The sequence below is a fragment of the Pomacea canaliculata genome, linkage group LG12 (genome assembly GCF_003073045.1).
Source record: "Pomacea canaliculata isolate SZHN2017 linkage group LG12, ASM307304v1, whole genome shotgun sequence".
Taxonomy (NCBI): domain Eukaryota; kingdom Metazoa; phylum Mollusca; class Gastropoda; order Architaenioglossa; family Ampullariidae; genus Pomacea; species Pomacea canaliculata.
Window position 1 is genome coordinate 13,526,508 of NC_037601.1, and position 25,379 is coordinate 13,551,886.

The following is a 25,379-nucleotide window of genomic DNA, read 5'->3' on the forward strand; positions in this document are numbered from 1 at the left end:
TCCAGTCATGGGAAACCGTTGGCTTGCAGTTTTAATTTGTAAAGGACTAGATTCTCCACAAGTGTCTCTGTTACGTTTTCAGTAAACGTTAGTAAACGGTCACAAAAATATAACTGCTTGTTATCTCTCTCTCCACTTCAAAACTGCACCGACTCGCCAACTACAACCAACAGATAAAGCTGACTCCCATGTGTTTCCTTGATATCCGCCAGACAAATCCTGTATTTCTTGTTCTTCAACCCAAACTTCCAGATGTTAACCACCAACTACATGACACAACGCGTCTGACGTCAATACCTAATTTCGTAACATAATGACGTCAATACCTAATTTCGTAACATAATGACGTCAATACTTAATTTCGTAACATAATGACGTCAATACTTAATTTCGTAACAATCTCTGTGTTATCTGTTCCAGAACCTCACAACAAGCAGCAGATATTCTTTATTTCTTCTTTCTTTCATTTTTGTCTTTTTCTTTCTCCCCTCTCACTCTCGATGATTTTCACTCTCTGTATCCTTTCTTTTCAGTGACCTCTTGCAGGTTTGCATGACAGGACCATCCGAGTCTTTTTTAGTCGATTAGTGCCTTGGAGTTTCTGTCCTAAAACCAAGAAGATGACCTTTTGCAGGCCATGACGTGACATTACTGAGGTTAACTGGGATGTAATTAGTTCTGACTCTGAAATTCTCGCTAAGTACTGATCATTAGTTTTGTTTTCCAATCTTTTTGTTAAGTTTGAAAGTCTTATACCCATGTTATGATATCTTTGAATGGCATAGCCTCACGATGGTGATTGTGATGAGGAATGGAAGCCAAAATGTCCTACATCTTCTACAAGGTGTACAGAATACAGAAGTGTACAGAATACAGAAGTGTACAGAATACAGAAGTGTACAGAATACAGAATACTTCCTTCGTCCAGCGCCCCCAAAATAAAACCTATAGAAATATTTTACCGCAAAGCACCATTACAAATATAATTATCCAGAAGTGGGCAGAACATAGCACAATTACAGAATCATACATGGTAAGAAAAGCAATTCACGATGACATTTATGGACTTTGCCTTACATGTATATGCACTTACACTGACAGACGAAAGATGGAAGGACAGAAGGATAGGGATCAACCTATCCACACCTGAGAGGCACTAAACACTTCTTTCGTCCACAGTGTAGAGCAGTCAGAAGAACGATCACAAAATGGTTTATCAGTACCTGGCATAGCCTGATTGTTATTGCAGAAAAAAGAAGAAATCTGAAACACAACAGACACCTAATAGTATGTTGCCCATCTCCATGGTTATTTGTCCCAATCAATCTTACTTAAAACACAGCACCAAACGATAGGATTAAGACTTTTTATTCAAAGTGTCATTGATGTTCGGGTAAAAACTAGACAGAAGTTGATCGTGTCACATCTTCTCAGACCAAACAGTTTGATTCCCGCAACTGTAGACAATAAAAGAGATAAAAGTAAACAATCAGAAAAGAAAAAAAAACCATGAAGGAATCAAAACCTAAGAGAAATAAGGAACGAACGAGTAAAATTAAGAAAAATATCGAAGAAAATATATAGTGGCTGTATATAAGTATTTTATCTCCCTCAGGGTTCTCAATAGATCTCAAGATCTTTATACAACAAGCAAGAATGAATACCATTATTGGCTTAAAAAATCAGTAAACGAAATTTCAGATGACTGGTTTGTGGATAGATTTTTAGATGTATATCAAATAAATATCTTATCCGAGAAAGTTAAAGATGAAGACGAGATATATTAAGCATTAAACTTATTTTTCACACTGATGTACAACAATGGTCTCCAATGTATATTTTACACTTAACTCGCATAGTATACAATAGCGTACAACATGTACTTCACACGTGACCCACGTTTGTTAGTCGAAGTCGAAGTCGAAATCGTCGTCGCCGAATCTGTAGCCGAAGCCGAAGAAAGGATACCCGTAGCCGCCGTACAGGCCGAGGCTGGACCAGCTGCCCAGTCCACCTGTCAAAGAACCTCTGAAGACCCTGGCTCCACCTGTGCCTGTCCCCAGACTTCCGGCAGCAAGTCCACCTGGCAGTCCACCTGCCCCCAGCACTCCACCGCCCAGTCCTCTGTATCCGAACGACCCGTATCCAAGGCCACCCATACCCAGGTTTCCATAGTAACCGCTTTTGTATGGGAAGGTGAAAGGTTTTTTGAAGATAGGCCTGTAGGAATATCCGCAAGCTACTGTTGCCAAGGCAACGAGAAGGACAAGGACAGTTTCATTCTTGCTCTGCGTTCAGAAAACAGAAAAAAAGCATTAAAATTCAATCAGAAAACAGTGCAAACTGTCATTAGTTTTAAACTGTTGTGGCATTGCCATGATAAGGTTCAAGTATTTCTTATCTCATCACGAATTTTCCCACTTCGGCTTGCCATTCCACCATCCAGCCGCTTGCATTGAAAAGACTTTTCGTCAATATTCTGTCCCAATGTTATACATGACAAATCATAATGAAACAAATTAACGAATAATAAGTTATAATGAACGAAGCTAAGACACGGTCAGAATTAACACTGAGAGAACAGTCTAATCTTTAATTATAAAAATATTAACAAAGTGATTTAGAAAAAAGGCAGTCTGGTTCAAGGAATAGACTTGCCCTGTAATCATTATGCAATTATACTGTAATCATACCATGGCATAAGATGGTCCCAGGGAGGATGCTAAAACCATTAATAAAATCCAGTTCTAATATAATCCCAATAAAATCATTAAGGTTATTATATCAAAGACCATCCTACAAAGCCTTATTAATACAAAATTATTACAATTGTTTTCAATATAATTAATAAATACCTACCCACCCAAGAAAAAAAGTTGAATACTTTTTCATGAATTAACAGTCTGGCAAAACAAGTCATCAGAAAGTCTAGACTTGCAATCTATTACTTTTTGCTTGTCGTTGTACATCAGTTATAGCAATTAGTAACATCAATGATAATGTAAAACCAATAAAGTGTCTCAGCAAGAAATGTGGTCAAGAGTTTTAACACCAATAGAATATATTTGTTGAACTTACCTGTAACTAACAGGATGGTCACTCGCCTTGACTCGCTCTGTGGCACCAGGTGAGATGGAGGACCAGTGTGAGTACTACCCACCTTTTATAGCAGCAACTTCAGAGTCAATACCATGATGGATGAGTTGGCTACAAGTTCATCACAGCAATATAGACATCACAAGTCAAGTGTCAGACATACCATTTGATGGAATTCCAGGTGAGAGGAGCTGTACTTGCGGTTGACACTATCTCTAGCTTTGATTGATATCCTTTTCTTCCAGCTCAGTGAATAAAATGTTAATACAACTGCAGATTGGGATACATTTTACTCAAAATACATTTCCAACTTACAGCTATTTACGACAATAGTAAGGGAAGAAATAATGCATCAATATATGTAAATAAAAGGTTATTCCTTGCAGAAAAAGCTATGTTGTGACAGAGGTTCAGACCATTTTATTGCTTTACTTGCTCGGTTGTTAATCGGTTGCCTGATTTAAATTATCACTTCAACTTCTCGAGGTCTACAATGTGCCATTAACCTATTGATTACTCTGCTAACAAATAAAAATATGTTAATTTATTGAAATTGAGACAAATTTATTATTAGTCGAACATTGATTACCAATAAACAAGAAATGGTGAGAGTCAGTGATTGTGACCGATGGTCGACTAACAATTTGCAAGGTGAGAAAGCCAGTGACCCCACACACGGCCTCGTCATTAATTGTGACATTAGTGTGTCATTGTGGCACGGCGCTGACACCTGAGAGGACGAACTATCTCATTACCTGAGGAATTTACCTTCTCAAGGCTCACACACGTGACACTGATTGATTGAAGGGTCTCGCGCATTCTCAGCGATCATGAGAAATTAAAGGGACTGGGAGTTATGTTCTCACCTCTGTCTCTTTTGGGACTCCGTACAGTTCTTGTGTGTGTATGAGTGTGTATTTTATAGTGTTCCAAACTTTCAACTACTCTTTATCTCTTTCTTCCTGGGTTAGTTCTTGCATTGTTGGTTAGTTCAAAGATTAGTTAAAGGATTATTAATATTGCCAAGACGTGATACTCTCACACACACAAAACACAGAGCGGGAGAGAGAGAAGAGGAATTTCCGAAGAACTATCTTCAACCTTGCAAACGTCTTAATGAGGATTCACAGAGAGACAGAGATGGGGGTTACAGTGTTTATCCCCCTTTTACTTAAAACGATCTACATCCACGGTTGTCTGCCCTCTCTGCTCTCAGCGCTGACTGCTGGGTCTGTGAAAAGACATCACCCTGGCAAAGCCGGGTAACTCGTTATCTCGAGATAAAGAGAGGAGACGGAGTTAAAGGGATCCAAACTAAGCGCATTGTGCTTTGACCTTTTTATTATTAAAAGTGAGACTCGACCAAACAGGCGAACTACTTCTTTGTGAAATCCGCTTCCGCTGCTACAACCGAAAACCGCCTCGATGTAGGCTAAGCCGGCAAAAATATTTTCAGCTTGTGTCTTGTCTTTTAAATAAACCCCCGTGCAACAGTTGTGTGTGTGTTCAAATAATAAGTTTGAAAAGTCAAGATGTTTTAACTGAATTTAATGTTGAAGGAGGCTGCACAAATAGTTTTTAAAAGATGTGGTTCTTTGTATTCTTACATTTTCTTGTCAGCAAAATGACAACAGCGTAAACATAAACAGGAATTTTTTTTATAATTATCTTGCACCCTGATAAACATAGAATGGTTTAAATAATAATACCCTTTGGTTTCATTTATCAATGAAAATTACAAAATATTTACTCTCTACGACGTTGTGATTACTTCATTCGTTTTTACAAACCATTAAATAAATATTAATAGCATTTTGTCAAACAGCAACTCTACACTTGTAACATCTTGGAACATGAGGTTAATGTCACAAACTTCTCACTTAAAACAAAAATGTTTATTGGTCTTGCCCTAACCCTTGAGACTGCAGTTGAAGAACCTGACGACGAGGCGCTTGCACTCCAGGCGGAAGCGACGACCGCTGATGCAGTAGAGCAGGAAGTTGACGGCGTGGTTGGTGTACATCAGGTTGTCGACAACAGCGTGAGCCAGCTGAGCAGTTGCCTTCTCTGTGGGGTGCTGGGATGCCAGTAGTAACGCTGGAAACAGCAGGATGATGACGATGGGGGAGGTCAGCAGCAGGAAGGTGAAGGTCACCAACAGAAGCATGGCAGTCACGTTGGTTGTTGCGGCGCTGGTGGGGTTCAGTACCTTTGACATCGTTGTCGTCGTCGCAGCCGACGATGGGGATGGAATGCTGCTGAACGAAGTACCACCAGGTGGCTTTGCTGTTCTTTCCTTCCCGAAGTCGGGGGAATCCCAGGTGTTGACGTCGCTGTCGATTGTGTACATGCTGTTGTCGGTCTCAACACGGTGGCTGTTGTTCCCATACTGCATCTGTCCTCGGTGGACGAACTGCTGAGTGAATTCACGAGACTTTTGCAGCTGGGCAATAATCAAAAGATTGACAACGAATAATGTGCAGAAGGGGACGAAGCTGTAGATGGCGGCGTCGATCCAGGTGTAGATCTTCATCATGAAGTGCTCAACGTCTGGATCCGGGTACCAGCACTTCAAAGAGGTGAAGTCGTCTCCCGAGGGCTGCAGGCGACGTGTGAAGAGGATCTGTAAGTTAAGTGCGAGGGAGAACAGACCAGTACCTACTATGGCCACGAAGGCAGACCTTGGCGTGCTCAGGCGCTGAGCTTTGAAAGGAAAGCGAACGACGACGTAGCGGTCAAAGGTCATGGCAAGAAGCAGGAGGACGTCGAAGTGGATGGAGAAGTAGAAGAGGAAGTAATGGGCGCCACAGGCCCAGTCACTTCCGAGGTAAAGCCTCGTGTCCCCCAGTTCACTGCGCAGCATGATGCACAGAGCGAGGACCAGGATGATGGAGTCGAGAACCGCGATGGCCGCCATGTAGATGCAGGTGGCGGTCCGGCGCAGGTTGGAGAAAATGAGAGTGACGAAGCACAGGAAGTTGCCCACTACCCCGACCGACACACAGAGTGGGATGTATATTCTGCACACACAAACAAACAACAATTGTGCAAGTGAGTCATGCTTAGGTACACTATTAGAGTGTGAGTGATGTAGACGAAGAACAAGTCTGTATAGCTCCTGTTATTTTTATTATAATTCTTACACTTCTATAAAGAGAAAGAATAAGAGAAGTGGAAGAAATGAATAGAAGTGAGAGAGAGACTGAGGTAGCAAGTTTGATTAGCTTGGAAACAATATAATTACCCACCTGTTGATCATCTGAGCAATCTTTACTTGGGTCAACTCCGTCACAATATCTGTTGCTAAAGTCCACGGCTGGGTCATCGTGTAGTTCTCGGTCACCATGGCAGCATAGTCATTAAGGAAGGTTGATGATGAGTGCACGATCTTGACATCGTGATGCTGCAAATTCTGATGATGAAGAAGTAAAGGATGACGAAAAAACACGACACAACCGACCTGATGATTTTCATGTGATGCAGTAGCTCTGTCGCAGTGCCAGGCTTCTTATATAGTTCGTAACCTCATTAACGATCAAATCATTGCAAAAGAATCGCGGCCATCGATCTGTTGTGGCTGTCGGTAGCCGCTCACCACAAAAATAACAATAAAATAAAACAGAGCTGGGTTTGCTTTCAACTGCAAATGAAGATGTTTGGAAAACTGTTCAGCTGCCCATTCTAATTTCACAAGAGACGGACTCGATATTCGGAAATGACACGAACGTCCTTTTTCGTTTGAGAAGATAGTGTTATTTACTTTAACCTTTCTCATCAATGGATTTTTGTAGCACTGGCAAACAGCATGAGCACGAATGGCCTGCTTATAAATGCAGTTTTTAATATTATCAGGTCTTGATGATCTCGGAAACTCTGGCATCTAATATTTTTGTATGATGTTCGCGTGAGCGTCCGACAGTATTTTTGTTTGTTTGTTTGTTTGTTTGTTTGTTTGTTTGTTTGTTTGTTTGTTTGTTTGTTTGTTTGTTTGTTTGTGGGTGTGTTTTGTTGGTTGTTTTGGCTTGGTGGCTGTTGGTTGGTTGGTTGTTGGTTGGTGGGTTGGTTGGTTAGCGTCTGGGTCATAGTTAAGATCATTCATGTGAGTGATAAGTAGATGCCTTCACGGACAGGCGTGCATTCTAATGAAAAGGCAATAATGTCTTTTTTGGTAGATCTTAGTAGACATCAACACCAATATTACAATGTCAACTGAAGTATTCCCCAAGCATAACGTACCTGACAACAGACGATCATTTGAAGACAAACAGGTCTTCAACTTCTCTTTGTAGAGCTAATTATTTTATTTGGAGTTCATTGGTAATGTTTGTAAACATCTCTATGTCCAGTCCTGATACCTGTATATGAGGATGTTTTAAGCGTGTACATGGAGAACTAAAGGGAGGTATCCGCGATATTAGGGGAAATAATGCTAGTAACATGCACTGATCTTTCCAAAATCGTTAGTAAAATGTAACCTTTAACCTCGCGATTTCACACTCTTTCTTTTTTTAACACGTCAAAGGAATGGAGACTCAGATTGTTTGGTCTCAACTTCCGTCTTTTTCTCTGCTATAAGTTAAAAACAGAATGAGGCTTCTGTGTTATTATTGCACCCATTCCCCTACCTACCCCACCTTAACGGTCCCATGATTGATGGAGGATGAAGGATGCGCTGTTAAATCACGTAGCGGGGTTCAAAAAGGCGGCTGGTCAGCTGACAGCTTTCCCCCATCAGGTCCAACGGCTAAATTCTTGTCAACCGTGGAATTTAGAACATGCACTCACATTCCAGAATATCCAGGAAGGGGAAATGAGGAGGTTTGACACGAGGTATTTAACGCAATCAATTTTCACAGTAAACTGCTGTATAGTCATCGTCATCATGACAATCACTACTTGTAGAAAAAAAAAAGCTCCTTGGTGCTTGAAGAAAATTAAAAAGTTATTCAAGTCGTTCACGGTGAATACATAAACATTGATAAAAATCTTAAAAATTAAATATTAATGCCGAATAATTTATTTTTAATCAATTTTTGATTAATCAAATGACTCCTTTTAGTGCGTGTGTGTGTGTGTGTGTCCGACGATTAAAAAAAATCATTATAACTAGTATGTTACTCAAATGTTGATTATTTTTGTACACAATTCTCGATATGTTCTGAACATTTCGTGGGTAACCTTTTCTGAATAGCATAGCCCTTCCACCTAACCACGTATCCAAGTTCGTTGCCTTAAGGGGTAAGTTTCGAAATTCAAGCGGGAGGTACTCTGATGACTACCGATTGATCACGAGGAATTGATGATGACTCAAACTGATGGACTGAGGCTTGATTCCATCCTCTTGAAACGCTAATTCAAAGATAACGAGGCAATACAAACAAAATTCTAAAAATCCCCTGTGTGTGAATCTGTACGACAGTCTGGGTCGTGTTCTTCAACGGCCAGCTTTTCTGAAAATTATTTCATTGTTACAAGAGTCTGAAACAAGCTTTAAACACAAAATAATTTAAAGACAAACCACTAACGCTCAGCATAAGAGGAGGACAGACATATCTTTAACTAACGATCCTTCCCAGTCTGAACACGCTTCATTTCAATGTTCGTTTTTATTAAAAGGTTCGGTCTAGGATCTGTTTCTTTATTTCCTTAGACCAAAGCTGAGGCATCGAAGATGGATGCTTATTCGATCACGAATGATGTTGCAGACAGCTTTATACTATTATTTCGTTTCACTGTAATCGGAAAACAAAAGGAAACTACGTCAAAAAGTAATCCTACTGCATGTCCTCCACAAACATGACAAGAAGCCTCTCTGCGTGTTCGTTTAGGGAATTGCACTGTAGCTCATTATCAATACTTTTAAAATTATTTCCTATTACTGTCTATTAAATTTCCCACATTTATACAATAATTATCTACTTTCAATTGACATTTCACACACTAGTTTATTTTTATTGCATACTACCAATGCTTCATGTTTTCCACTTTCACGATGTTCCACTGCGCTGTCGGGGACTGCTGTCATCCGTTATCATCCACTGCGTTTGCCCCTTGCTTTACGAGAACTGCGACGATCGACAAACAAAAAAAAAGTTCGCATACCATGTTGTCATTATTTTCCCCATAGTTCGTGACATATATCGGGATCGGGCTTTGTAGAAGGGTTCATACTAGATAAAACGAAAGCTGAAATCAATGATGTTTGCTGATCCTGAGCTCAATCAGGGAAGAATCATTAAAATTAACACACGACACAGTTTTAGCCCTCGTCCACAGCGATCCCGTCACGTGTACACCACGTGCTACCACTCCAGTACTCGCACCCTCTCCCCCATCAATCAGGCCGACGGAGGATATAACCGAAGACATCAGAGAGATCCATCGTCTTCGTTGAACTTTTGCAAAGAGGGTAAAGGATGACTTCCGCATGCGCACGAACTTTGACCCTCCCTCAGTGGCTGTCAGGTCTGCAATTTCTCTGCCCTCGGCGACGAAGAAATTAATCGGTGCTTTCCCCACTAGGGATGGTCAGTGGCCGCTCAAAAATAAATCAGGAAGCAGGTAGTACCATCCATTACTGACCACGTACTGACGGGAATGGTCAAGGTTCGAGTCCAGTATAAATGGGCTTCTTTTTATCAGCAGGTCACATCACCTGTACACTGAGACTTTGAAGAGCACCTTGCCCCACAGGTGAGCCAACTTTTAACAGAAATTTTTCAGTTTAAGAATAATTGTTCTCTTTTTATGTTTTTAATTTCGTTATCTTAACCATTATGGCGAAGGTTGGGGCGATGTAGATCTCTGGCGTTCAAAGCAGGATGATGATGATGACGACGATGACGACGACGACGACGACGATGATGATGCTGATGATGATGATGATGATGATGATGGATTTTTTTTTTACTCTTTTCCGGCTATAGTATCTCTTCGAAATGAAGGCTTTCGTGTTTCTGCTGTTGTACACCGTCGTGGCCATGAGCTCCGCCACCCTCTACTACAACAACCTCAACCCTTACCTCACCAAGTACGCCGGTCTAGGTCTCGGCCTCGGTCTGGGCGGCGTGGGTTTCGGCTATGGTGGACTGTACAATGGGTTGTACGGAGGTCTCGGTCTGTACAACGGACTGTATGGAGGACTCTACGGAGGCTTGTACGGAGGCTATCCTTACTACGGGCTCAAGGGCTACTACTAACGGGAGGAGGAAAGCAAGTACGTGAATACTCCTTATCTCTCTCTCACACACACAAGCGCTCTCTCAAACTTGCTCGGACAGTGCCTGGATGATGATGTGTGAGTGAGAAATGGAGAGAGGACAAATGCAAGGAGACACAAAAAAAGGAGACTCGATCCGAGAAGGTGGCAAAAGAAATTGAAGAACAGTTACTGTTAGATAAAAAGTGTAAAAGTATCCGAATTCTTGTAATTGTTATCAAACTACAATATCCTTTTTTCTAATATATGATCGTACGCAACCAAAGACGAGAGGATTTGTTTTGTTTATTTAGCAAACATAAATGACAGCAATTTCAAGGTATGTGTACAAGGTAAAATATTGACAGCTGACTGGCGAGTCATACCTCAGGTTCGTCAAGGGCTTATTAAACTAAGCACTTGTTTAGCAGGGAGAGAATGTATTTTATTTCAGATAATACTTTATTTATCCTAAAGTAAATTTGGAATTTAATTAAGTCTAGTAATCATGCTACTTTAATGTCTTTTAACTTTTGAAAGATAGATGGTTAATTAGTTTTTTTCCTCTTTTTTCAGGCCACAGGAATTCGACCTTCTTTAAATGCATTGATAATGGATGTCATGAAATTTTTATAAAAGATATTATACGAGTTATTTTTTAATAGTTTCTGTGAATGGCTTTTTATTTCCTGGGAGTTACTATGGGCGCTTTTGTTTGTTTGTTTGTTTGTTTGTTTGTTTGTTTGTTTTCGGGCATGCGTGTTCATGTCTTTATCTGTGTTTCATGAGTGTTTGTGTCTATTTTTATTCTTGTGGTTTTGCGTGTGTGTGTATGTCTCTCTCTAAGTGTGAAGAACTGTAAAGGTGTCACAATACACACAAACTCACGCGCATGCACACACACACACACACACACGCCACTAACAAAATCTCCATCTTTATACCAGAGCAACAGACAACCAACTCAACGAAGTATAAATTTGTGAAAACTAGCAAATCTGTCGCCGCAGTCGCATTTCGTTGAAAGCATGATTTCTGTCTTATTGTGTCAGGTGATGACCCACAAACAGCAGTTTATAAGATTTTGTCCTATTAAAACCAAGCATTTCCACACAAAACAGATTCGACTTTAAATTGCTTCTTGTCCGGCGGCTTCTGAAAAACAAAGCAGAAAAACCTTTTTTCTCCCTGCACGCTTAACACAAAATATAGAACAGCAAGAATAACCATGGCACAATATAAACAATATAAAGACATCAGTGAGAAAGAACCTTATCCTCCTGTGGAAGGAAATGCACTGAAGGATTAGAGTTGTGGTCAATCTGCCTGAACTAAATCTTAAGTTTTTATTATTATTATCATCATCATCATCATCATCATAATCATCATCATCATTATGCAAATTTTTAAAGCGCATACTCACACTCCTAAGAAGCTTACTCTTTGCGCTTAAAAACAAGAACGAAACATGAACAGCATACGAGGGAGAGAAAAACAAATAATATGTGACCTATAAAAGAATGAACAACCTACTAAACGAATAAAATCAGGTACAGTAAACACAAAAAAGAACCAAATAATAAAAACAAGAACTGAGAGTAACATGACACTGTAACACACACACACACGCAGAGGCAACATTTTTTAAAAATCGAGTGTAAACAAAGTTTGCAACATACTGCAGCAATTAGAAGAACTGAAAGCAAACATTAACATATTTATTTTGCTATAAAAGTATTTTCAAATCCCACTTATTCTTACAGCCATGTAGCTGAGAAAAAACTATCTTGTGTACACCAATTTGATTTCATCTGTTTTAGATCGTTAATGAGGTTACAAAATTTGAGGTGTGCTACCAGGTGAGTTAATAATTATCAACAACGCAGCTATAACCATTATTATTATTAAATGAAATTGGAAAACGTATTATAATATCATTTCACAGTCATCTTGTTTTTGAAAGCAGTTCTTTGCCATTGCACAAACTTCTTCATGCTCTCAGAATAAAAGGTTTTGGATGAGCAGCAAACTTAAGTTCGTTGTTCGAGGCGAATAGACTGACTCATTGATGTCTCACTGAGTACAACTAAAACTCGTAACACTCTCTAAAGGGACGTGATCTGGACTATAAGGAGAGTCAGCCAGTTCCTCCGACTTCTGGAGAATTCCAACAGTATAAACAGCAAGATGTCGATGGGAATTGTCATCCATCAACTCACCTGTCCTAGGTGTTTGCTGTAAACTGAGGGCTTAAACATGCAATAAACATCTGTCTGTAATGAGTACTGTTTGTTGATTGTTGCGCCCTCTTAACTGTTGATAATATTCCAACTGGGGCAATGGAGGGCATCCCGACATGAAATGAGGAATGTTTAATTTTTCATCGCAATCAAGGAATCTTCATTTACCACTTCTATTGCATAACAAATTTTTATATCACGTTTATGTATATACTATTGTTTGTACGAGCACTCTTGAACTGCCCATCAATAAAGTTGTATTGTATTGTACTGTATTGTACTGTATTGTATTAAAATTATTTGTCTAGAATTTCTGTTGGCTTGTAATGTGAATGTCCTGTGCACTGCATTTTTTTCAGTCTCTGTGACCACGATCCATAATGAGACCGCTGTTTGCCATGAAAGAATAGAGGGAAAGTAGTAGTCAGATCATTGAATCAAAGACGAACATTGTTTCATAAAATATGGACTTTCTTCACAACTTTATACACAAACATTGACAACCAAGGTGGACATAATAACATGTATTCTTCGTCAACTCATCTGTATTATTATATCATAATTAAAACTTTCATTATTATTATGATTAAATTATTAAAGAACACAAAATATTATAAAAAGAATCTAATTGCTGTTAAACATATTTTTAAAATAAATTCATGGGTCATTGTCGCCTGATCTCATTGTATCCAGTGAGGTGAAGTTATGTTGCGCAACTGTCAGTGACGTCATGCATTAAATTTGTTGTTATTTGTTGTTAGCTACAGCAGCCCTCAGGTCACGGTTGGACACCCAGTTGACACGTGACAGCTCGTGACGACTCGCCAACCAGGAACCAGAATGTTGCTAACATGGTTGCCCTCAGGGCTTCGGAAATCGGTCGCACTACCAAGCTCCTCCAAAATACTTTTCTTGCCTAAAGCTAAATTCTAATAATTTTTTTTAAAGCCTGAACATTTTATGATGATATGATGGAGAGGGACTGTTTTTATTTTTCTCCCCGTTCTTCCCTTCCCCGACTATTTTTCTTTGCTTTTCTTTGGGTGCGGCAAAAGGAGAAAGCTCACTAAACAAGTTTATGGCTTGCTTACATTCAAACAGCCCTGAGCAGTTCGATGATCGATTCCCATAAGTCTTGGCTTCAGCAGATTAGCCGGAAGTCGACAACAGCAGCGATGCATTCCACCCCACCCACACTACCCTCCAGGTAAATAAATCCACGTAACGCACTGTAAGAGAGATGGCACGCATGCTTACAAGCTGATGAACCCATGGAACAATAAAAATAATTTTCTATGTTTTGTAAAAATTAAGTTGTCTTCGAGAGGCTTCAAGTTGACCAAATCACTGGACATAAACTCTGATGTCTACTCCTCTAATAATGAGCCTCATTGGAGATCAGTTTGTTCAAATTAAATATCTAAAACAGTTTTTATCCTTTCAGTAACATATGCACAAACAGCTTGTTTACACTTCGTTTGCCCAGTTTATTGGCATTTATTCACAGCCAAAATATGGCCAAAAGTTTGAATAACTATGCAGACTGGTGGGAACCTTTCGCCATGTCATAAAGAGAAAGTGTTGCAAGACTCCAGTCAGTCGGAAACATCTCATAAAAATTAGAATTTCTGTTCCAATTTTAAATAAACTGTGAACAGCATGCTGTGTAATAATATAAGAACTAGGACCAGCAGGCTACAAAATTCTCGAAAATAAATTTTCAGCTGACAATAAAACAGAGGTCCGAAAGCAATTTCAAAAGTAAAGATAAAAAGAAAAGTAAACTTCTTGTTTTCTACCAGACAGGCATCAAAATCTAATCAAATGATAATGTATATGGGGTTATTAACAGTTTTTTTTCCTATTGCTATTTGATGTTATAATTTCTTTTTAAATCCCATCAGCTTAGTTGTTAGTCTTGAATCAAAAAGATTTACACTACAAACATAATGAGCAGTTCAGTTGAAACCATTATGTAATTCAACATTAATTTCTGACAACTAAGGTTCTGTTACTCCAGTCTGTAATGGCTGCCTGACACGGGAAAATTTATTATGTTTGTGTGTCTGTGTTTATATTTAAAGACTTCTAAGGAAAGAAAAGTTTTTTCTTTCCCCTTTTTCATTAAAGGGACTTTCAAATTTAACAAGCTATTATAAAAAAAAATTCGTTCAGAATTTCATGAGCCTAGGGTCAAAACACTTAAGGATAGTCATTGATGTATAATTGATGACCGATCGATCCATCATAGCGATTTGCCGATAATCAAACCTATCCCCGTTTTTTCCCTCCCCTCTTCTAGTTTATTTTCTATTTTAAAAAATGCTGACGTTAAAATGAACTTTACAAAGTATATAAGGAGCTGTCCACCGAGGGCTCGACACTCAGATCTCAACAACAAAACCAACCGTCTCTCACTTTGGAAGATCAGCTCTTCAACCTATCACAAGTAAGGTGTAGAGAATTTTATCTATAGGCAATCAGAAACCAAAGTAATTTGTAATTTCTAGTCCTTTTATGTGATTTCAGCAAATTTGGGTAAATTGGATGGGTATCACCAAGGAATGTAGCATTTGGGTAAACAACTTTCGAAGACAATGGACACTTCACATTGGCTAGATCCTGATATGACAAACAGTGAAAAGATTTTTTTATTTTTAACTATGATTTTTTTAAATGTAATTGTTCCCAGTTTTCTTCCATTTTGTATCACACTGAGATCATGTTTCCTGCCTTGCGTTTCGCATTGCAGCCAGTCACTTTGCGTGTTTTATTTTTCTCACATTTATTAATGATATTGTTAACCAATATATTGAGCCTCTGTGTGTGTGTGTGTGTGCATTTGTGCGCGCAGATATGTGAGAGACAAAGATATTAAGAGATTAGAGAGATAATGAGAAGTAAGATCTTGTAGGGATCGTTTTAGATGCTTTTCCTTTATGTTATTTTTCGTCATTTTTCTTCAATTGTCGTCTTCACTTTTTTCTTTCATTTTTTCTTCTCCTTCTTTTTGTATTTCTTTCTTTTTGTGTTTCTTTCTTTTTATCTTTCTTTGTTTGTGTGTTCCTTTCTTTCTTTTTTACTTTCTCTTTTTCTCTACCAGTCTTGAAGTCTAAAGGTTGTTGTGTTTTGTTTAACAGATTCAGCATGAAGGCTGTTGTCCTCCTGTTGTGCGCCGTCGTGGCCATGAGCTCCGCCAGTCCTTTGTATGGCGGCTATGGATACGGTGGCTATGGACTGGGTGGTTATGGACTGGGTGGCTATGGACTGGGTGGTTATGGACTGGGTGGTTATGGACTGGGTTATGGACTTGGTGGTATTGGCGGCGGTCTGGGTTTTGGTTATGGAGGACTAGGCTATGGTCTTGGCTATGGTGGTCTTGGTGGTCTTAGCGGCATTGGCTATGGTCTTGGCTATGGCCTTAAAGGGTACTACTAGATAACTGGTAAGTCCAAGTTTTATACAACATAATTCTCTTCCCTTTCTTTTTAAGTTTTGTTGATTGTGTTTAGTTTTTCTCCTTTCCTTGTCTTCTGGCTTTTGGTTCAGATGGAAGAGAGCAAGTCATTGTGATCTGCCGTGTTTTGTGCGTATATACATTTTGTGTATCTTCAAGATGCTTATTGTAATCTCTCCCCACCTTAATTACGCGGGTATTTAGGGTAAGTGTGTTTGCCAACGGACTGTTTTAAGCATCTTACCTCCCTTTAAAAACCTTAATTCTAAGGAAACCCTCTCTCTGCCTCTCTCTCCCTTTCTCTCTCTCTCTGTCATGGTTGAAATCGTGTTTGTAATAGTTTCCATGGTCCAAATTATTAAGGTGCTGAATACTTGCATTATGTTTGGTATTTTGAAGTGTCTTTATATATACTCCACCTTCTTTATTTTCAGAGAAAAAGCACCAAATCTGCATGCACCAAGAAAGACCGAGCTATGTCCTACATTTTACTTTAGTCAAATAAAACTGGAGCAAAAGAAGAGTGATCAGTCTTGATTTCATATCTCACGAAGTTGAAAGAATGCCTCTGTTGATTTGTAAAAGTGTTTACTACAGCCTTATACTTTCATGCAGGTACATGCTATCACATCTACACAGAAATATGCAAAGTCGTATAAGCATTCATCCGTTAGATCGCATACTCACATACTATACATGAATTATCAAACACCTTCTTACAATCTTTCTTTCTTTCTTTCTTTCTTTCTTTCTTTCTTTCTTTCTTTCTTTCTTGTGAAATATTTAAAAGTCTTAAACACAGACGAATGACTGAAGTCCTAAGTCGCTCTCTTAGTGCAACATTGTACAAAAATGTGTTCTCTCTGGAACGAAGAAAAAGAATGTATTTATTTGCCAAGTGATAGTATACTAGGAATGCAACTTGATGGTAGCTAATTATTCTACCAATGCCGATCACAGTCATGTCCATACTTGCAGACGCTGTTGCTGAGTTGTGGGTTGTACCCCCTTTAAATTTCTTCCACATACACATACACGTACACACCAACTACCCTTCTTTCTCACTTGCTCTCTCTTCTACACCTTTCTACTACAGACACAGACACTGCTCACATTGACTGGATATCACCCACAAGTAGAGTTACCATAGATACAAAAACACATGCGCACAGAAACACATGGATGCTTGGTCTCCCACGGGCACTGTACATGACCTCACAGACTCCAAAAAGACTCATTCAACTATTATTGGTCCTGACCAAGATGGGATTGCAATGTCTGAGCATCATTGGACTATAGCGAACCAGTCAGTCGGCGTGTTTACCTCTCTTTCGAAGTGTGTGGCTGACTAAGTCGAATGAAAGGCAATCACAGAGGGTTATCAGACCCTATCTGATTGTCCTTAGTAGCTCTAAGCCATGCTAAGTCCCCACGACTATACATTAGCAACTCTCAAACAGCAAGCACAAGACAAAAGAAAGAATAATCAGCCTCATCATCGTATCGTCCTATTATCCTGGCGTCAGCTTTAACGGTCTTAAAGCGAACTTTTTTAAGTTTATATTCACTTGCTTAAATCACATAATAGATAAACTAAACATTGAAATGATTTTGTTTAGTAGCCCAATATGCCAAATACAGTTTGCAAATTTCCTGTAAACACCAGAAATATTCCTGGTCTCTTTGGTCAGGCTCCGACAAATGGCGTGGACTTACATTGGTATCGAGGTAGCACATACCTCGCCACACTCTGCTTTATTTGGCAGCTTTCAAGATGTGAAAATGTTCACTTTAAAGTAGATTTTCATTAAATAATTATGTGTTAATATTCAGAAAATATTTTATAGCCCATTGATTATCGCTGTCCTCTGTTCGTTTGTTAGGCTCTACATTTTGGGAAATTTTTCATACAATATTATCATGCAAGCTATATGTATAATTCTGAGAGAATAACAGTCTCTAGTATTAATGACTTAAAGCAAAAAAGAAGAAAAACAAACAAAATCCTGAGTGGATTTTTTTCAAATACCTGCATAATAATCAAATGTATGACAAAATGTGTGATCGTGCATATAATAATTAACAGAGACAGCAGAAAAGCAATAGTGTTCGTAGTCTGCGACTGTCGTTGACTGGCTTATCGTGAGTGTATAATAAAAGTGTAGAAATATGTAAATGAAAACATAACGATAACTGTGACACAATTTGTACAAACGCAAAACTCCACAGATAAAAAAACAAACTGCTGCTTTTATTGAAAGCAATATTGTAATGCTTAGTAACAATCTTCCTACAAAACAGTATTTCTTAGTGATTCATTCAACACAGCATCATACTGTAGTGGTACCCTGTTCATTCTCATCAGGACTTTGAAAGTTCACACACCCCGAACTTTAAAAAAGGTAATAAATATACTTTAGTCGTCTGAATATTCTATAGCAGAATGATAAAGTATCTGCACACTGACATTTTGTAAAATAAAGCAGTCTGAAATTAGAGTCACCCATCGTCTGCTGCTTCCATTTCCCAGTAGTCTCAACAGTTTGCTCTGTTAAAAACATTCCTGGAAACAAGTTTGGGAATTTGAAACTAATGGAAATCAAATGTAATTTGCTAACAATGCGTCAACAACAGTTTATTCCATGGTAAACACAGACGTTGTTTAGATGTTGTATTTTAGTGTAAACTGGAAAAAGTCAAACTCATAATTTGAGGCAAAGGTCAGATGCATGCATAATTTTCCAAAAGTCGTTTAAAGTGTGTTTGTTTGCGAGATAATGGATAGGCTTGTACTTGATATAAGATCCCATCTCTTATTTGGATGGATGGTTGGACGGCAGTGCCAAGTGCCTGGCAGTGTGAGATAGAAGCAAACAATACTAAAACACTTTCACTGATCAGGCGTCAGTATTCTTCCATCTGAGAGATGACCAAGTCCACTCACACTTAGTTTGGGTCTACATTTATTTTATCAACACAAAATTAATCAGTCATTTTTGGAGTATAAAATATACCCAAAAGAAAAAAAAAATAAACCATTAATATTTCTGAGGCACAGATGAGAAAATACATATCAGTAAGATCGCTTTTAAGAAAAAAATTAAAATCAATGACATATAACATCACAAACATAACTTAGAGTAGCTTTATGCAACAGTGACGGGAAGGATTCATTTATAATCTTTTCTTTATCTCCTCATCATCCTTCATGATTCAAAATTGAATTCTGCTTGTGATCTTTACTGGAATGAGGACAAAAAGGTATATCCATATTACACTGGAATTACACAGGTATTTATTTACTTACATCAATTAGTCCTAATTATCAGATCGAAGAGCTTCCAGGTGAGAGAGATCACTGGCTCTGGTAATGAGAATTGGGTGTCAAGTCTTTCGCGAAAAAAAATATTCATATATCACACTATTCTTATTTTGTAGTCAGCATTTTTTTAAATGTTAAGAGTCATGTGACTGAGCACGGGAGATGACGGATTGTGGATGAGAATTTTGACTATAGGGAAGGCACTGTGACAATTTGCTGATTCATTTTGTGTCAACGACCATCCCAAGGCTTCTTCAGCCTCCGGGCTCACGGACTATCCAGCGAAGTGATAATCTTACCTAAAGATGACATATTTCCAAGCTGTTCAATTTTAAAAGCCTCTTTAATGAAAAAAAGCAAAGAAATTCATAAATATTTTTTCTTCCTTAAGGCACCCTTGACAAATGAAATAAAAAATCATTTCAGTTGGATGAGTTACATGATTCAACAGTCTTCACCTCATCGTGTTTCAGTCTGTAATAATCATCTGAATGAAATGGATAAGTGAACATCTTACATGCAAGCATTTGAGTTTTGTTCGAATAAGCGTTTATGTTTACAAGTAATATTTCATTTTGAACTCTAGAGACCAAAAAAAACCCCCACTTTACTTACTAATTGCTTTTCCTTTCTTATTAAATGAATTCTGTTAAGCTTAATAGCCGTATCAACATGCCACATTTTATTGCGATTATCACTTCGTTCTACGGTGCATTGGCCTGAGGCCGACAAAGCTTTAATATGGAGAATGACATTAATTAAATTAATGACCAGCCGATCCATCACAGCGCTTTGCCTTTGGTCAAAATTCTCCAGGTTCGCCCCCATCTTTTCTATAAAAAATGTTGAGGTCAAAATGAAAGTATTTAAAGGACTAGGAAACTTTCGAATTACAGTTCTCAGAGTCAGCACTCTCTCACCTGGAAGATCAGCTCCTCCATCTGCCAAAGGTAAGTTTAACTCATTTATACATAGGAAACTCAGACAGTAAGCTTGAGTGTCGACTAACTTTCCATCACAGGCCCTACTACTCAGAAATGCTACCGATACAATAATGGTTTTTCATTTCTTCTTACTTTGCCCACCGAAGTATTTTTTTACCTGTCTCTCGCAGATTGTAATTTTTGTAGTTTTCCTTCTGTTATTTTTCAGTCTGAGATCACCAGATTTTTTTCACTCGTGCTACTCAATTTATAGTCAGTCATTTTTCGTGGTATCTGAGCCTCATATTTCATTAGTAATCTTTTTTGTCTTATATGAAGAAAGGGTGTGTGTTAGAGAGAGTGTGTGTGGAAGAGACAGAAAAAGGAATGACAGTGAGAGAAAATAAAAGCAGCAAAGAGAGTAGGTGGTAGGCTGGATTTTGACTTCTATTTGACGACATTTCTCCGTTTTTTTCTTATCTGGTCTTACTTTCTATCTTACTTTCCACCTGCTTTTGTGTCTACCTTGTGTTCTGAGCTTTCTTCTCTCTTTCTTTCACAGACATACAATGAAGGCTGTTGTCCTGCTGCTGTTGTGCGCCGTCGTGGCCATGAGCTCCGCCACCTTGTACAACCCTCTGTACAAGTACGGCTATGGACTGGGTGGTCTTGGACTGGGTGGTCTTGGTCTTGGCTATGGTGGACTAGGACTAGGAGGCTTGTATGGCGGCTATGGTCTTGGAGGCCTGTATGGCGGCTATGGTCTTGGCTATGGTCTCTACGGAGGGTTGAAGGGATTTTACTAAACTGTAAGTTTGAACTTCATCTATAAACATTTCAGACGTTATGATCTGGGTTTTTTTTTTACAACCTGTTCATTTCTCTTTGCTTGTGCATAACTTTGTTTATTCTCGCACGTGTCTTTCTGTGTTTAACAGAGTAAACCAGCGCGAGTGACTGTATCAATCTCTCATTTCTTTTCTTCCTATCTCTCTTTCTCTCTCTGGTGTGAATGCATCAGTGAGCGCTTCAGTAATTGTAAAATATACAACTTGCCAATGATCTGAACTATTATTTCTATGTATTGAATTGCTGTTTTTCCGCCACCTTTCATTTTCAGAGAAAAGAGACCAAACGTTCGTCAACCAAACAGATCGAGACTGAAGGATGAAAGATCAATGGATCCATTGAAAGAAAGATCATTTTGTTTATAGCAGAAAAGCAATAAAAAGTTGATTCAAATTAAACGTGTTGCGGCTTATCTCAGTGTTCTCTCCGGCCATAGAATAAAAACATTGTTGATCAGTTGAAGCTTTGACAAAATATTTACCACTTACTTTCTGTCTGGTTTTTTTCTGTCTTTCTACAGTGCGGCCACTTAAAAGTAGATCGCCTCCTATAATTAAAAAGAATCTGCGACATTAAGAACGAGCTAAAGATGAGCTACTTTTGAGGAGCCCCTGCAGCAAAATTCGTCTCTAATGGGCAACACAGACATTCCTCGCTCATTCTTCATTATCACAGAAATACTGCTGAAATACTGCTGCTAAACACCTAATCGAAAGGAGAAGTCTCTTCCTTACATCGTTAAGCTAACATGTAATAAAACCCTAATACCTAAGTAGATGTAAGAAGATAAAGGTTTAAAATTTTATACTCTTGTTAGCTTTTTATTATAACTATAAAATGTCTGTTGTATGCTTGTTGTGAACGCACTTTTGGGGGATGGGATGTTTAATGGATATGGACAGATTGTTAAACCACAGAAACGGCCATTCATCTCCAAATGTTTCACTCAGTAACCGCTCTGAGTTTTGGAGATCGTCAGCTGTTGACATTAAAACATTAAATATCGTTAGCTGCTGCCAAAGGCAGAATTATTTTGAACTTAATTATCTTCAAAATAATTATTCTTGTCATTTGTCAACGACACTCGTTTTTTGCACCCAAAGTTTTTTATAATTCCTTTTCCTCAGGGCATCCATCAGAAGCAGGTGAAAAAGGTGTAAGATGATGACTGATGGCCCATCAAAGCCTTAATTACATAACTGTCGCAGTGAATTAGAGGCAAGAATAAAAGATGGGGTATAAAAGGGCGAGTGAATGCATCAGACACACGCTTTTCATGGGGCAAGTACAGTCCCCAGTTTGTATCACTGCGGACCTGTTATATACAATTGCAACATTGCAGGTCTTATACTGTTGTGGAATACATATCATGTACAGATGTAGAACAGCAAGTCAATACAGCACTTCTACATCGCTTCAAACTATAAAATAAAAAATCTTGATTGTAAATAGAGTGCATCCCCACTCCAAAAATCCTACTAAAAGTCGAAATAAGCGAGTGCACATCTAATGTACTGTTTTAAGTAGGATTTTCTCAAAACATAGTGACTAAGTGACATAGCTGATATGGTCGTTACATGTAACTGCATCGTTCTTTATCAGTTTTTTTTCCCGCCTGCCTGTCTGTCTATTTGCTTATAAAAGAAAGTATTCTTCACAATAAGACACCAAATTACTAAGTCTTTTTCTTTTAAAACTACTCTGCATTTCCATTGTGCTATAGAATAAGTAAATTCTGAAAGCTTCATGTTTTTCAGTGAAAAAGAGCACAGACAAAAACATGGTCAAAGGGAAACGACTCTAATAATCTATCACAAATAAAGTGACGTTTGTAGTGGTTTGTCTCCCTTTAGTGGGCACAACCTGCCCGTACGCCGTATTAGGACACGATATCATTTACTCCAACTCTGCAAGGCAACCGCAGGGGAGGTCTCGAAATGTAGTAAACCTAGGCGGTTTTTTTCATAGCAACATCAGTTTAAATTACATGTATCCTGATAATAACGTACAGTTCGAAATAATGAAATAAGCCAGTGTGATTTAGAGAAACAGTTCCAACCATCACTTGAAAAGTTATACAAATATCTGACCAAATGTAGCAGGCTTATTTTGAAGCTGATAATTTTTAAAGGCCCACGAATAATGTTACAAATAAGCAAATGGCTGTTGGCAGCGAAAATGGTTTCCCACACCTGATTGCCATGGTTCCAGCACGCAGTTTTGTTTTCTAGCCGCACAGAAACGTAGATACACAGGGACATAGATACAGAGATTGTCAGATAAATATGTCTAGACAGACAGATTGACTTACACACTTACAAATACACTTGGAGAGTTGGAGTCAGAGAGAGAGAGCAGCACAGAAAAAAAAAAAATGAGAAACAAACTAAACACGGAGATAGTAGAGGATCGCGGGGGTTAGTTAAACAGGGACTAATATTTTTAAATGGTATTGCAGATGGTTGTTTCCCTTAGACCGTGGATCCTGCGGAGAAACTGCTTTCATTAACAGTCACGCAGTTTATTGTTTATTCTGTTCTGATTTGTGTGTTTAAGTGAGTCATGCTAAATACAATCAAGCTAACAATGCTAACATAGCATCCGGACTTTGATGATACGATGCTACTTTTATGATGGATTGAATATATTATGTTAATAGCTTATAACATAGAAAAAGTTTTATTAGGAGGTTTAACTCTTGATTCTTTATTGATGGTTGATTTGTCTTTTGTTGTGTTTTCCTTGTATTAATGTCTTTTCAAGAATTGTCTGCACTGCTGCAGGGGAAAATTCCCAATGGAAAATTTTCATACTTTTAATTATAATGATGATGATGAATGGTATTGCAGATGGTTGCTTCCCTTAGACCGTGGATACTGCGGAGAAACCGCTTTCATCAACAGTCACAAAGTACGCCACTAACTTCTACATTTGCATATTGCGAAAATATATATATATACGTTTGTAAAAGTTCTTTTCCGTAGCATTTTTTATCTGAAGCCCCCGGGAGCATCTTAAAACAGAAAATAAAGGTAAAAAAAAAAAGAAGAAACGTTCTCCTGAGTTCGTGTTCATGTACCAAATATGACCTTTGATCATGACATGGTAAAAAAAATTCTTGTCTAATATAAGAGGGGTCAGGCAAACGGCGTGGATGTGATCAGAGCTCACCTTTCTCTCATTTACTCACATATATAAATATCTCGCCCAATCTATTTTGTATTTCTACTCACAAACTAAAACTGCATGTTAATGTTAATGTGTAAATGTTAGATTTAATCAGTAACACATGTAATCAGATACCGTGTAATCCTACAGACTGATATATATATATCATCAAAGTGAAGCCGAATAACAAAGTATATGCTATCGAAAACTAAGCATTATTCTTGGTAATCCCGAAGTAGATTGTGGATTAAGCATGGCACGTGATTATATGGTCTACAAAATTATTATTCCAATCAAGGCATAAAACTATTACAAGCGAAAACATGTTCTTCTTTAGAAACATAAATTATGCCGAAGCATGGCATTCTTTCGGCAAAATATCCCGCTAATAGAGGGAAAAGGAGTGTAATGGTCAAAGGGACGCAACTCCAATTATATTCAAAACTAATATTTTGCAGGGTTTTGCCTCCCTTAGGCAAGAGGAAAGCGTCTGGCTCGCAGGCTGAATAAAGCCCGCAAAATTATTTTTTCCGGCCCTGCCAAGGGAACCGCAGTAATGCTGTAAATCTTTTTTTCTTTTATATTAATATCAGTTACGTGAATCATGATAATAAGGTACACGTTCAAATAGTGAAATAAACTAGTGTAGTGCTAGAGAAGCAGTTCCAGCCATTACTTTAGGGGGGGGGGGGAAATTGGTGTTTTACGCCGTGTCAGCAACTAAGGCTATATTACGGCAAGCAGCCAGCCCTGTAAACAGATGCCACGTGCAGAGAAAGATCAGCGTGCCCGAGACGAGAAATGAACTCTGGGCAGCCAACCTTCACTGTATTGGTGACAGGCGCTAACAGCGCTAACCGTTGCGCCACCGGACCGCTTGCGCCATTACTTTAGGAGTTATATCAATGTCTGGCGAAACATAGAAAGCTGACTTCTGAGTTAATAAATTTTAATAGCATAGCACGCGAATGGCGTTAAAAATATCCGACTGGCCTTTGGCACACCGATTTTTTTTCACAGAAACGCATATACACAGGTACATAGATACAAAGACCTGGTGCCGAATGAAACAGAACGGCTTTTATCAGTGATCATTCGAAGAAATATGTAACAGAACGAAGGAATG

At 38.5% G+C, this 25,379-nt stretch overlaps 2 protein-coding genes and 2 long non-coding RNA genes across 4 annotated transcripts; 3 read left to right on the forward strand and 1 right to left on the reverse strand.

The window, feature by feature from the left end:
* Nucleotides 1-5,005: 5,005 nt before the first annotated feature.
* Nucleotides 5,006-6,421, reverse strand: LOC112577389 (gastrin/cholecystokinin type B receptor-like). Its single transcript, XM_025260454.1, has 2 exons — nt 6,345-6,421; nt 5,006-6,116 (listed from the first exon to the last, which is right to left on the reverse strand). Exons 1-2 carry the CDS (start codon nt 6,419-6,421, stop codon nt 5,006-5,008), a joined length of 1,188 nt encoding a protein of 395 aa, XP_025116239.1.
* A 3,189-nt stretch (nt 6,422-9,610) lies between these two features.
* On the forward strand, nt 9,611-10,958 carry LOC112577103. Its single transcript, XR_003102003.1, has 3 exons — nt 9,611-9,789; nt 10,023-10,312; nt 10,871-10,958. It is a non-coding gene; the product is annotated as an uncharacterized LOC112577103 (long non-coding RNA).
* A 3,912-nt stretch (nt 10,959-14,870) lies between these two features.
* On the forward strand, nt 14,871-16,514 carry LOC112576991 (keratin-associated protein 19-2-like). The gene is made up of 3 exons (XM_025259898.1): nt 14,871-14,983; nt 15,675-15,979; nt 16,426-16,514. The coding sequence occupies exons 1-2, from the start codon at nt 14,871-14,873 to the stop codon at nt 15,970-15,972; spliced, it is 411 nt and encodes a 136-aa protein (XP_025115683.1). The 3' UTR covers nt 15,973-15,979; nt 16,426-16,514.
* A 3,637-nt stretch (nt 16,515-20,151) lies between these two features.
* LOC112576998 lies at nt 20,152-21,478 on the forward strand. The gene is made up of 3 exons (XR_003101980.1): nt 20,152-20,263; nt 20,799-21,045; nt 21,357-21,478. It is a non-coding gene; the product is annotated as an uncharacterized LOC112576998 (long non-coding RNA).
* Nucleotides 21,479-25,379: the final 3,901 nt, after the last annotated feature.

Excerpts from the sequence above, each read along its gene's own strand:
- LOC112577389 (XM_025260454.1), bottom strand. The coding sequence starts at position 6,421 with ATGACCCAGCCGTGGACTTTAGCAACAGATATTGTGACGGAGTTGACC. Across the intron at positions 6,117-6,344 it reads ATTGCTCAGATGATCAACAG|AATATACATCCCACTCTGTG; the intron begins GTGGGTAATTAT and ends TTGTGTGTGCAG.
- LOC112576991 (XM_025259898.1), top strand. The coding sequence starts at position 14,871 with ATGAACTTTACAAAGTATATAAGGAGCTGTCCACCGAGGGCTCGACAC. Across the intron at positions 14,984-15,674 it reads AGCTCTTCAACCTATCACAA|ATTCAGCATGAAGGCTGTTG; the intron begins GTAAGGTGTAGA and ends TTTGTTTAACAG.